The 15065-nt window shown below is 36.2% G+C and overlaps 1 protein-coding gene across 2 annotated transcripts in view; it reads right to left on the reverse strand.

Moving 5' to 3' along the window:
- Positions 1–15065, reverse strand: part of LOC115212897 (sorting nexin-6) — a 77447-nt gene that overhangs the window by 52809 nt on the left and 9573 nt on the right. The window contains exons 1-2 of one of the 2 annotated variants that reach the window (XM_029781696.2): positions 1002–1097; positions 816–863 (exon numbers count right to left, since the gene is read on the reverse strand). In XM_029781696.2, coding sequence (XP_029637556.1) covers positions 816–863; positions 1002–1007 — 54 coding nt within the window. In that variant the 5' untranslated portion in view covers positions 1008–1097. Of the gene's footprint in view, positions 1–815; positions 864–1001; positions 1098–15065 lie in introns of those variants that run through there. The other variant, XM_036504127.1, reaches the window with a different exon arrangement.

Here is a 15065-nt window from a genome sequence, read left to right on the forward strand (position 1 = left end):
TGTCAACTCTACATTCGAATCACACAATCAAGTAATTTAAAGTATCTAACTAAGGATTTATTGAGTCTACTCGCCTTGTAGCAAAACTTCTACCATCGTCATGTACAATAAATATTAAATTGTGATAGAGTGGATCTTGTGAAATATTTTATTGTTGCACAGTTTTGTTTTAATTTTCTTATGTACAAATAGTGGTTAATAACTATGTAGATTATAAAACCAATTGCAGCATTAAATGTCATATCATTTGTAACTAAACACGCTTTTACAGTTAATTCAACGAAACGTCCAGTTTTTGTTTCAATAAAACTATGGAAACCTCACTGCATTGAAATTAATGAAAACTTTAGAGCCGTATTTTGACGAGGGATAAAACTACTTCTATCATTTAATTTTCTTCCTTTTTATTTATTTATTTATGTATCAATATCAGTTAGACAAGTCACATGGACAAATACATTATATATCACATATAGGGGGTGTAAATAAAAAATTATATTCAGTACTAACAAGAATCGAAACTGCATTTAATATAAATTACATAAAATAATACTGAAATTGTTTAACATCAATATATGACTGACAATACTCGAGTTTAAAAAAACGAAAGAGGGAGTGAAAATAATGACACTCGTAACGAAGACTTGGCGATGCTCGGAAAAACACTGATAAAAGTTACGAACATGAGAACGGCCCGTTTACTGTCGCTTGAAAGGAAACGGTAAAAAACAATGGTTGTAAATAAACTGAACAGGAAAAGTTTATCAATCAATTATCCTCAATAACAATGGTGTAAAATGAACAGAAGTGCTTACCTTGTTCTGATCACCGCCTAAAAGGTCGGGACTGTCATCTAGTCCGTCCTAAAGGAAAAGAAAAATGTGAATATGAATTTGAATATAGTGTAACGCATCAGGCTTAAATGAGATTAAATTGTCAGAAATAATAACAAATTATGAGAAAAAGTATGAGAAAGTCGATCAGAGCCGACATCCACCCACCATCATGGCTGCCCGACAATTATGACACGTGATTTAACATTCAGTAAAGACAGCATCGATCGAATATCAACATTACACAATTGTGCGCCATGCTTTCGTACTGAATTCAAAATAAGGCGTTTTTATCTTCTGCAATTTATTATTCCATTCATATCTAAGATGCAAAAAAGGAATGTAAATCGACTTTTGTACTGGACTGATTACTTTATATTATCGATTTTCGTAAGAATGAAAATTGATCTCACCCCGTCTGAACTCAGTATGTAAAGAGTTGATCTAAATACCTCCAGTTTTAGTCAGGGCTAGTATACGAGTATTCGGAGAGTGAATGTAGTCGATTAGACTGACCTCATTATTCTGCTGGGACATATTTGTAGACCCAACCATCACATAAATAAAAGGCACGATTTGAACACAGAAGGAAAATGTCATAACAATACATCGCAAAGCTCTATTTTGCCAATGCATCTTTATCAAGTGTTCATAACATTGTCTTGATTTTTATGGAATAAGAAATAATTTAATAAGCAAACTATTTTATCCAGTACTATATTTAAGAGATGAGGAATTATGTACATTATTTACATTTGATAGATATTCGTCCTTATTTTGTTTGTTGTTAACGCAACATTTCGGCTGATATACCCTCCAGCCTTCATCAGGTGCATTTGGCGTAGTGGTTAAGAGCGCGGGCTACTAACCCTAAGATTCCGAGTTCGATTCCAAGCAGTGACCTGAATAATAATAAGAAGAAGGGGAAGAATAAAAACATCGAAAAATACCTTAGGAATGAGAATCCAGGTTCGAAATTTTCCCCAAGACACCTGAGGAAGGCTGGAGGATATATCAGCCGAAACGTTGTGTTAACAACAAACAAGATGAGGACAAATATCCGTCAAATGTAAATAATATAGAATATTTTATCATTTACAATTTGCAACAACATGCTTTACAATGCACCTGAAGACGGATGAAAAAAATATCGATCGAACATGACTCGACGGAATTTCGAAGAATACAAGAATGAAATAATAAAAAGTTCCGCCGCATCCCCAAGATCTGGACTGGATTATTTTAAAGTTCCTATTCTATTTCTCGATTTACTTTTTTAATCATTTCCCTTACATTAGAAAGTATAATACGTGTTTCTTGTTTAAAAACTACAAAACAAAATTCAGTTGCTGTTATTTTATTTTCTGACACACACACGCACACAGTCATCATCATTTTAATGAACACTTTTCCATGCTTGTATGGGTCAGATAGAGTTTTATAGAGGGAGATTTCTTCTGTCTGGATGCCCTTCCTGCTGCCAACCCTCACCTTTTTCCATTCAAGATAATATTTCCCTATGGCCAAGCATGTTTTTTCAGAATATTGGACATGAATGTCATTGCAGTTGTGCTATGTCAAGGTTAGGAGATACAAACACACACCCATGGACCTCTTTCAGATTCCATTGAGCAAATCCACTCACAGTCTTTGGTAAGCTCAGAGCTAAAGTAGAAGCTGTTTGCCCGATGTTCCACAGAGTAGGATTGAACCGGAGACCATGTGGTTGCAAAACAAATTTCTCAGCCACACTGCCATGTTTGCACCTGATAGATCTATCTGGTTGATTCCAATAATGAATGAAACTAGCCTGCTAACAAATACATTGATATATATATAAACGGCAAAATGTCTGCGTGTGTGTTCTTTATACAAATCCACAATTTTTCAGTTAGAGGGCTCGCACCTTCTATGGTCATTCAAAACTGTCCAAGGGTTGTCGTGCACATCTTTACATTTCCCCAGTCACCCCGCAAAGCCATTGAAAAATCAATAGAAGTGACTTTTTTGTGAATTTTCTATCCAAAACCCAATCAAAATGCCCGAAACCTGATACGCCTTGAATGCCAGGTAGCTGTATGTGATTAGTCGGAGATTTGGACAGTACTCACATGTATGTGCACACGCACACAGCTGTATATGCATGCACTAGCACTATGACCCGGCATTACTGGGTCATAGTGCTAGTATATATATCTTTATCATTTACTTGTTTCAGTCATTTGACTGCGGCCATGCTGGAGCACCGCCTTTTAGTCAAGCAAATCGACCCCAGGACTTATTCTTTGCAAGCCTAGTACTTATTCTATTGTTCTCTTTTGCCAAACTGCTAAGTTACGGGGACGTAAACACACCAGCATCGGTTGTCAAGCAATGTTGAGGAAGGGACAAACACAGACACCCAAACATCTCCATGTTTCTCTTCTTGTTTTTTTCTGTGTATCTTTCTGTCGAAGAGCATAGGCTCAAAACGTAAAAGACTTTTTCTATTCCTGAGGCTATACTAATACATTTGTTTGTTTGTACTCCACCTGCCTTTGTCTTTAGTTTATTTTCATAAACTTTCCCTTTATATATATATATATATATACATATATACGACGGGCTTCTTTCAGTTTCCGTCTACCAAATCCACTCACAAGGCTTTGGTCGGCCTGAGGCTATAGTAGAAGATACTTGCCCAAGGTGCCACGCAGTGTGAATGAACCCAGAACCATGCAGCTGGTAAGCAAGCTACTTTATTTCATAGAAATTTGCCATAAAGGCATTACACAGAGTAGCTGGCGGGCTAGACATAAACATTAATGAAGCGGATGATTATGATGGAAAATGATAAAAATGGGAGAAGGCAGAAGGTGCCCGCCGACCCTCTGCGTCTTTAAAACATTTTTTTTTTTCCAAAAATACATAAACTGAAGTAATGACCCTCTTACAAAAAATATAATTTCTTTGAACCAACAGTCCATACAATCAAAATACAATTTATACACCAATTAGAGGCAATAAATCTCTACACTTCCTCCGCCAGCAAATCTCGGGCAACTTGCAGGCACTGTTTCCACCGAAATCGGGAGTTCCAATGGAGCATTCTGAAAATCTCGCCTCCACACGAGTCAATTATCATATTGCATTATTTTCTTTCCAGCACCAGAGCAGCCACCTGCAAAGGCCACTCTGAGCTGTCAATGCAATTCGGTTCCCTTAGGATCTGACTGTCCATCTTATTTTCGACAAAACCGACAATAGCCCCTCCCTTGAGATAGCAGAACATACATTTCTTCCTACCTTCACTGGGAGGGGCCTCAACTCCCTCACCCAGTGGCACACATCCCACCGGCGAGGTCATATTTTTCACCCCCTCTGGTGGCACACATCCCACTGAAGGGGTTTCAGGACATCCGTTTTTCTTTTTCTTTTTCTTTCTTCCCTTCACGACAGGAGGGTGGAGCTCCTCTGGCACGTTTTTTAGCAAAACTGGAATACTATTTGGTACAGATGCTGAGTTTGGGTCTAAATCATTAATAGCCGCAAGTATATCAACTTCCATGATATTAATTTTAAGTTGTGTCTCTGCACTTGAGTTGTGGGATCAAAGAATTTGATTGGATTATGCATGGGGCTGTAATACGGACAGAGAATGCGGCCTTCCGCCTGTTGAAACGAAAGTGTTGGGGATAGAATTTGCGATCATGCCCATGAAGACCTCTATCAGGCGCAGGGGTGAAAATCTCTGCAAATGGTAGGTTTACATGTCCGTTGAAGATGTTGAAAGTTGGATGAGATCTCCCTGCATCCTCCGTCGTTTGAGTGAAGGCAATGCCAGCCATTGGAGATGTTCCCCTTATGCAAGCTTAGACAAGCCTGTGCCCATTGGGTGGCCCAGTGCTGAACCCGCTCCACGTGCTGAATGTCTTTCTGGGGATATGAGTTTGAGGTATGCATGCAATATTCGAGGATGGGTCGAACTAGAGTGATATATACAGGCCAAAAGACGTCCATTGAAAGGTTAGCAAAGGATCAGTGGATGAGGAAAAGATTCCTTCTGGCTTTGTTCGCCACCTCGATACCCTGCCGTGGTAGTTTGAAAGTAGTATCGATCATTATGCTGAGATCCTTTTCTTCAGTGACCATCTTAAGATGTTGATGTTTGTGACCAATAGTGAACCTATTGGCAAATGGCTGCATTCTGAGGCGATCAAGTTCAGATTCCATTCTTCTGCCCAATTTCAAGCTCGGTTCAGTGATGATTGGAGTATGTCATATTGATTCCTAGGTGAGCCAAGTTTGACATCGTCTGCAAATAGGAGAACTCTTCCGTCAAGAAAATCTGGCAGGTCGTTGATATAGAGAAGGAAAAGTATTGGCCTCAGCACCGACTCCTGGTGCACGTCGCTGCATGCATTCATCTCCATGGAGAGATCTCCATTTATCTGCACCCAAAAGGTTCAGTAGCTCAGGAAGGAAGAAATCCATAAAGTCACCAATGGATGAATCTTGAATGCTCGAAGCTTTTGGCAGTATTCACCAAACAGCCATAACAGAGAGAATTAGAGAGCACTCTGTACGACTAGCCCAGGGTGCTGAATACCCTAATACTGACCTGAGATGTCCATTCATTCTCTTTTTTCAGACTGGGAAATGATAATTGCTAATTAGTAGATGCTATGATAGAGATTATTATGCGCTATTTCTAATTTTGTTCCCTCCAGTATAAAGTTAATGCATAGTTCCTGAAGTCAGCAGGCACAACTCAATTGGTGTAAATTCAGCTGTTGTTGAAGGAGTGTTTGTCTATCTGACTAATCAGAAATACAAAAGAATAGTAGTCACAGACTTTGAGCAGAAGAAAGGAAATACTTTGCATATGGAAGGTCAATGCCATAAACCAGTCATGTGTAAATAGGAAGTATCAAGGAAATGAAACAAAATGTAGAAGCTGTTCAGTGTCTAGGCATTGAGCTAATACAATATATAAGATTTTAATTAGAGACTAAATAGTCCAGACAGCAAATTCAGTACAGCAGTTGTGTAAGTTTGGACAAGATTTCTCGCAGCTTGTAAGTAAAATCTATTTCTTTTTATATTTTCATCTTCATATACAAGTTAGTCTTTTTATTAATGGGTAACTGGTGTTTTAATGCTGTTTTATAGAATGTGAACCAAAGTTTGTTGAATACTCAATGAAGTATGCTATATACATATGAATTCAAAAGAGTAAACACTGAAACTAAAATTTATATATATATATATCCATGACTGTGGTTAGGAAGTTTGCTTCAAAACTATGCTTTTGGATTCAGTACAGCTAATTGAACAAAAGTCATCGGATCTTTTCGGTTTGAACGGCAGTTTTTAACATAATTTCTAGGTAACTAAAAAATTTTAAACTTCATATACTGGTAGAATGTGTTTATAAAACATCTTTTTCTCTTGGCTTTATTGAGAAAATTCTATAGTTTGTAAGATATTTGTTGTTTTTTTTCTTCAATTTCTGCAATTTCAACCAATCAATTACGTCTATTGAGATAAATAACATTCTGTGCTGTATGAATATGTCCCTCATTTAAGAAACAGATTGGGTTTATTTACATTTGTGAAGAAAAAAAAGATACCCTTCCCCCACCCTTAACCCTAACCCTAACACAGATTGAAAAGCAATAGATCGATACGAGGGTCAGAATTATGGGTGACAATTTCATATAACACTGCTAGAAAAAACTGCCGTTCAAACCGAAAAGATCCAAGTCAGCCCAAAGCTGACCATTCTACTGTGAGTGAATTTAATAGATGAAAACTGTGTAAAAGCCTGCCATATATCATTCTCCTCTTCATCATCATCTGTGTTCCATGTGGGCATGGGTGTACATACATACATACATGCATGCATAGATACATACATACATAATAACAAAATAATAAATAAAACATATGCATATATACATTCCTTTCTTCCAAGGAATCTAATGCTCGTAGCTTAGTTTTTCCTTGGGGCTGGCCAGATTGGAGCAATCAAGATTAATCAGCCGCAATTGCGAGGATGACCGGTTCTTGACTGAAGATTGAAGGCTTTGAATGTCCCGTCCGTGTTTTTTGTATCGTCTCCTAAATGTTTTGCGTTCTTGTCTCAGTTTGTATTTTTATACATATATATATTTATAGCGGCGTACGTACCTTCTCTCTTATATGTATGTATGCATACATATATGTACGTACCTACATCTATATGTATATATACATGCATATATGGATACAGGACACCAAAAAACGTTGAACACAATGAGAAACGAAAACATAAAAACAAAACCATGGAAACAGACATTTTTTTAAACAACGAAAAAACGAAGTACAAGACATACAACACAAGGAAAATTCCCCTTCTTCAGCCGCCTCTGCTTCATCTACTCTGTGTTTCAAAGGTAAAGGTGAGACACGACTTCATTGAAATAGTCCTTCCTGCAAAGCAAATTAAATAAAATTTGGGATTTTTTGCGGAGGGGTAAAAGTGGTAACAAAAACAGGACAGTAAAAACAATACAAATAAAAACAGTAAAAGACAGGACAAGAAAAATAACACTTACATACATACATACATATTAATAGCATATGGTGGTTGTTGCATTGAATGTGCTGCCACACCCGATCCCACAAAATTTCAAGCAGGGGTATAACAATGGTTTTCCATTAAGATTTGTGATTAAATCAATGAATAAAGTTAATATTTATAATGAATTTGCTATTTTCAATGGGTGTGCTGTGCACACCTTGTACACCCAGAATATATACCCCTTATATATATATATATATATATATATATTATATATATATATATACATAAATGCATACATATATGTGCATATATATATATATAATATATATATATATATAATATATATATATATATGCATATATATATATATGTGCATGTATATATATATATATATATGGCCACAGTCCAATGATTGAAACAAGTAAAAGATAAAAAAAAATGGAATTTTGAAGTAAGAGAATTCATGAAGTTATGGAATTAGATTTGCATCAAAAACTCTTGATAAATAATTTGGAAAATTTTCATGCTGCTTTAGCTTAACCCTCTAGCATTCAGATTACTCCGTCAAGTGTAATGCTTGTTTATTCACATTGTTTTGAACTAACTACGCATTATCTTATAGCTTCAAGATTTTGTTGATGTGGTTGTTTATTTTTAGAATGACATTGTAGGATAGGTGAGAGAAGCTGGATCTGATCACTTTGAATACAAGACAGGTAGAATATTTGAGCCAGATATGACCAGTTTAAATATTAAAGGATTAAATTTGTTTTTTTTTAAAATTTATTATTAATAGCTTAGTCATGCTAAGAAAAGCAGTTCCCATAACCATTACCAGGGCCTCCAAGACTGATGTGAGGAACTGAGGATGTTATCTTCTTACTTGAAGCTTAACTTGTATGCTTCCAAAAGAGTGAAACCCACAAAAAGCACCCAAGAGTCATATGTTGGTGTTAAAGTGGGTGACAAATAACATCTGTTCAGGAACAGGAAAGGTCTTTACAATGGGCTTCCATATAATTTCCATCAATCACATTTCACTCAGAAAATTTTTACTGATCCAAGTCTGTTTGTTCAAAGTGCTGTGCTGTGGAACTGACCTGAAAGCAATTTAATTGAGAAGGGAATTTCTTGACCACACAGCCTTATCAAGTTAATCTTGATGGAGAATATACACCAACAGTTTGCCTAGATATTTGTATATTGTTTTCCTTAAGTCAACACATGCAACAAGATACTCTCTATAGGATCGTTCAAACTGCTAGAAATGGTAGCAAAGTACACCCTACTATCTTGATGAGGGAGGGACACTGAATAATGTTCTAGATATGACTTCTCAAGTGAAGGACAGCATGGTCTAACAGTAACAACAAAATCACATAGTCACATTCAGAATTTATGGTCAGTGGCACTGTGAGCCAAGACAATTACAATCTTTAGTCTGTTGCTGAGAACATAAGTGGCTTCTTCAGATCTAAAGGTAAATTAATTGTGACAACTGTCAGTTTTACAATGCTGCCACTTTTGGCTGAATTGAGACATTTATACTTGTGGGATCTTTTTGGTTTGATTGGCAGTTTTTAACATAATTTCTAGGTAACTAAAAAATTTGAAACTTCGTATACTGGTAGAATGTGTTCATAAAACATCTTTTTCTCTTGGCTTTATTGAGAAAATTCTATAGATTGTAAGATATTTGTTTTTTTTTTCTTCAATTTCTGCAATTTCAACCAATCACTGACGTCTATTGAGGTAAAAAATATTCTGTGCCATATGAATATGTCCCTTGTTTAAGAAACAGATTGAGTTTATTTACATTTGTGAAGAAAAAAAGATACCCTTCCCTAACCCTAACTAACCCTAGCCTTAAAATAGATTGAAATGCAATAGATCGATACTAGGGGTCATAATTATGGGTGACAATTTCATAAGACTTCGCTAGAAAAAACTGCCGTTCAAACAGAAAAGATCCTACTTGTGATACCTATTTACCGATATGTTGTCTGAGTTAAATGCTTTGGTTACAGACACAACAAAGTGTCAGTGATAGGATATGATCTACCACATGTCAGCTTGTTTTCTGATACACTGTGAATTCATGCTCTCAGTATGGCTTTTAAAAGGATTCATCAAAGACACTTTTATGCTTATAATTAACTATATATTAGAATTTGTTTAAGCTACTCAGTTTATTTTTTGCTCTAACTTGTCAATGTTAGTTGTTTTCTCCTCCTTTTAACTTAGTTAATTAGTTAATCCAAAAAATATATTAGTCTTCTGCTCTCTTTGTTAATCCAATAAATACCATCCGACAAGCTTTTACAGCTGCAGATTTGTTTGTTTGTTTTCCAAACATGCAAATGCTTTTTTCCCCTAGATATATTCATCTTCATTTCATCTATAAATATATCCATTTATTAAGACATGACAGGAACAGCATTAGAAAAAACAAGCTGAAATGTTAAATTACAAACCAAACCAGCTGCATCTTAAATGTAAAACACACCTTCTCAATTACCATTTATAAGTTACCATTTATATCTTCAGCTCATTATAATATATCTTGGATTCTATATTCACAGTAATGTAGTTAATATAGGCCTAAATTCTCAAAGCAGCAGCTGTTCTGTCTTTGTGTTGAAGCATTTGATAGGACTTCATTTTACTTTGATATTTTTAACTTCTATATATATTTATGATGTTTTATTTCCAATTTTTCTTTAAATGTTTTCTCGTTCAAAATATATATTGCTGTTGTTTAGAAAAAGCAACTGACACACTGAATATATATATATATATATATATATATATATATATATATACTGTAATTTTCTGAATCATCAAATTTAGGTTACTAGTGTGAGAAGATATAAATAACACTGAAAGATAAGTGATTTTTCCAAGATAAAAATAAACTTCAAAACAAAAAAATTTTTTAAAATAAAGTAAAGATCAGTGTATCTGTAAGCACCCCCCCCCCACATACACACACCACACCACCAAATGTGTGAAGGACATTTGGGTATGTTGTGTACAAATCCAAAAGAACTCTAATCAAACATACCTACAGCCTGCAGACATTTGGTCAAAGGCAGTGATTTGGCAGAAACATTAGAATGTTGGATAGAATGTCAGGTGATTGTTGTGCCCTCTGCACTCAGAGCTCAAATTCTACAGAGGTCAGTTTTGTCTTCCATCCTTTTGAGGTCAAAAGATAACAATCCAGGGTGGTAGATTAGCAGAGCTGTTAGAGTGTTGGATCAAGTACCTTGCAGTACCTGTTCCAGCTCTTACATATTAGCAACAAATCAGCCTATAAAAAAGCTTTTGTCAAGACAAAACTGGTGATATAGGGAAGGAAAATTGGATCTTTTCGGTTTGAACGGCAGTTTTTAACATAATTTCTAGGTAACTAAAAAATTTTAAACTTTGTATACTGGTAGAATGTGTTTATAAAACATCTTTTTCTCTTGGCTTTATTGAGAAAATTCTATAGTTTGTAAGATATTTGTTGTTTTTTTTTCTTCAATTTCTGCAATTTCAACCAATCACTGACGTCTATTGAGGTAAATAACATTCTGTGCTGTATGAATATGTCCCTCGTTTGAGAAACAGATTGGGTTTATTTACATTTGTGAAGAAAAAAAAATACCCTTCCCCCCACCCCTAACCCTAACCGTAAAACAGATTGAAATGCAATAGATCGATTCTAGGGTCATAATTATGGGTGACAATTTCATATGACACTGCTAGAAAAAACTGCCGTTCAAACCGAAAAGATCCGGAAAATTTGCAAGTATGGGTAACTGCCTATGCATGCATATCTCCCTTCTCATATCTACAAAAAAAAAAGCATGTCCAGGTCTAACCTTGACTGATGGAGGCCCTAGATTCAATCAAATGACAAGGCGCCTCCAATAGATCTCTTGTTCTTGCTTCCATCTAGCTGAGGGCTATATTGCACATTTAGTGACAAATTAAATGGGGTATGGTACAACAGAGAAGACTTGTAGCACATATGCATCGAATTTGTTATATTTTATGGAGTTATAAAAGATACAGACAAGATTCAGCCAGCTTCCTGCCTTAATTTGCTGAGGCTGCGATGAGAGAATCACTGTTTTGATACACAATATCATACACGAGTCGGTGTGAAAATTTAGTTTATTTCTAAAATTTATACCAGATGTTATTTGTTCAAAGACACCATATGCATATTTATAATATCAAACTAATGTCTTTTCCACAGCACATTAATATTTCTAATTAAATATTTGACATTCAGTACATTAATTACATTAACACAAGCTCAAATTTGATTAGATCTTTATCACCATCTTCATCATCATTTTACTGTCCAGTTTTGCATGATTGCATGAATCAGGTGGAAATAGCCTAGGAAGATTTTTCTATGGCAGGATGCCATAGAAACTACCTTTCTTGGAAACTGGTGAAGCTTAATGTTAAGACATTAACCTTCACCAGTTTCCAAGAAAGGTAGTTGACCCATGACAAGACATGTTTCCTCAGATTTGAAATGAATGACATTGATTGAATGATGATAGCACTTGTTTACAACTATCACAACTAGTGAAGGCGCATGGCTCAGTGGTTAGAGTGTCGAGCTTACGATCGTGAGGTTGTGAGTTTGAATCCCAGACCAGGCTGCGTGTTGTGTTCTTGAGCAAGACACTTTATTTCATGTTGCTCCAGTTCACTCAGCTGTAGAAATGAGTTGCGACATCACAGGTGCCAAGCTGTATCGGCCCCTTTGCCTTTCTCTTGGATAACACTGGTGGCATGGAGAGGGGAGGCCGGTATGCATGGGCGACTGCTGGTCTTCCATAAACAATCTTGCCCAGACTTGTGCTTGGGAGGGTAACTTTCTAGGTGCAAGCCCACGGTCAGTCATGACCGAAGGGGGTCCCAATCAAACAACTATCACACAATGTCAAGGCAAGGAGACAGTAATACACAAACACACACACAGTTGGCATTAAGAAGGGTATCCAAACCAAATCAGACTGGAACCTGGCACCTTCCCAGCTTGCCGGCTCTGGTCAAACTGCCTAACCCATGCCAGCATGGAAAATGGACAATAAAGGATTACGTAATGATGATGATGATATGTACACATATGACAGGCTTTTTTTCAGCTCCCATTTTCCAAATCCACTCACAATGTCTTGGTCAGCTTGGGATGACAGTAGAAGACACTTGGCCAAGGTGTCATGAAGTAGGACTGAATCCCAAACCATGTGGTTGGGAGGCAAGCTTCTTACCACACAGCCACTTACAAATAAGCATTATTAATAAGCCCCAGGGTTTCTTCTATTGGCAGCTATCTGTATTTATGCTGTCTTTTTCCTCCCTTATACACATCTTTTCTCATATAGACATCTCTCATGTTACAAGAGAACTGTGTTCCTGACAATATTGTTGTAACATAAAAGTCAATGGAAGAAATAGGTATCATATGGAACTCCACATTATGGCAAAATCTTTGGAAATTCTATGTACCTTTAATGAATGTGGTGCCTGTATTCATTCTGTTTGAAGTGAGGTTTATGTGCTATAGACAGACTTGAGAAATTTCTCCTTAGTAAAATATTGTTTCCTACCATTTGAGAAACTGAGGTACTATCACTGAAGTGAAACCAGTTTTGATTTTCTTTTGATAAAATTCAAAAGATCTTGAGGTAACATTATGTAAAATTTCCTGAAGATAGCTTGCCAAAATAACATCATTTCACTACAAGATATATGCCACATTTAACAACTGGCTATGTTTTTGGAGCTCTGTCATGCCATACCAATGTTTATAAATAAATGTCATGCTGGTTCTTCTCTCATATTAAATGATAATTTAGCATGCCTCACATGGTTTTAACTGAACACATATTATAAAAGTCTCTCTGACAGCAAATCATATGACATGCCACTACTTTCAGCCAAAGTACAGTCAAGTTGTTTTACATCTGACTCTCTGCCAAAACCAGATACCACTTGTAAATAAACAGATCAATTATCAGTGGAGTGCTGGAGTGTTTCAACAGGAAAAAAGTTAAAAAAAAAAAAAGACTCTTGTTTCATAATCGGAAAGAAAATATCATATTCACTTCTATTCAGGAATGAAATGGATGCTCTTGTAGTATAGTGGATTTCCTATCATCTCTTCCTGTTTCCATTTACATGTAGGGTGCAACATGTTGACATCTGATCTTACCATTCTTTTCCATATCTTCTTCTATCACGAACTCCCTGTCCCAAAATCTGAGAAGCATAGATAATGATGAAATCCCAAACCACTTTGTCATGCAATGAACTTCATAACACACATTCATGCTAGCACTTCATTTATACACTCTAATAATTACTATAACTCACTGACTACAGTCTATCTTGACCGCAATTAATTAATAAGCTAATGATGCTTCCTCCTCACAGCATGTATAATTCTAATTAATAAAAAATTCTTGATTCACCATATTAGATATGTTAGTTCTGACTTTGGAATCAGGATGATCTTGGGATTGAAAATCTGACCTTCATTTGATTCTTGAACATCCAGCATTGGGATCTGATTTAAAAGCATTTGGATTGCTATTTCTAGCAGGTAAAGCTTGGCTGATTTATGCCATCTTGGTTGGTGTTTGTCAGCTGGTGTCAGAGATCAAGGGGAAGATAAATGACATTCACTTTGTTAATTTTACATTGAAATAAGAACTTTGGAACAAATTGGCCAATGGTTGGAGCAATAGAATGATTGCATTACATAATTAATTCTCACCCATCTCTGATCAAACACCACTGGGGCATATAATCATAATAGACATATTATAGTCATGCTATTTTAGCTCTTTTTTTGTTTTGGGCCACAGGCCCAATTAACCTTCCCAATTAGCTAGCTTAAAAGTCCACACAGAGTGAGGTTTTTAAACTAGTCATTAATAATAATAATAATAATAAACATTGTGTACAGTGCTCAGGTGCACTACAATTCATCGAAAGTGTATATATAATCAGGTGTAGTTTCGACGGATTTCGGAAAACATGAGGGGCTTAAAGGATGCAGTGTCATGGCAGTCAACAACTGACGCAGGCAGTTTATTCCATGCTTCAGCAACTCTGAGTGTGAAGAAATGTTTCCGAAAGTCATGGGAGCTGTGTTGTTTTCTGACTTTGTAGGCATGTCCACGTGTGTTAGACACATGGAGATCAAAAAGGTGTTCAGTGTTGTTATTGGTGAGGTGGTTGACAACTTTGTGGGTGTTTACCAAGTCCGTCGCCAGACGCCGGAGCTTCAGTGAATCCATGCCCAGTTAATAAAGATATAAGACTTCATTATAATGCGATCCCTCTAAACACATTGCAAAGATGCTTTGTTCCCTCTGATGCAGCTGCCTGTTAATATACCTATAAGATAACAGGACCTTCTCACTTTCCATACCTCATTTGCCAAAAATTAGAATTATTAAATTGTGGTCTTTGATAATATTCACTCTTTTCCACCACATGATTTTTGATTTTTAAGAACATTAATGTTAATAGTTTGTTGCTGTTGTTGTTTAGTTCCAGGTCAAATATGTTCGAGCAGACCTGTGATCAAAGGTATTCCAGCTGTGACCATCCCATATTTTTAAGGAGTATCCGGGAGAGATTAGAGGCTCCTTTAAGTACGTGAA

The sequence above is a fragment of the Octopus sinensis genome, linkage group LG6 (assembly GCF_006345805.1).
Source record: "Octopus sinensis linkage group LG6, ASM634580v1, whole genome shotgun sequence".
In the NCBI taxonomy this organism is placed as follows: domain Eukaryota; kingdom Metazoa; phylum Mollusca; class Cephalopoda; order Octopoda; family Octopodidae; genus Octopus; species Octopus sinensis.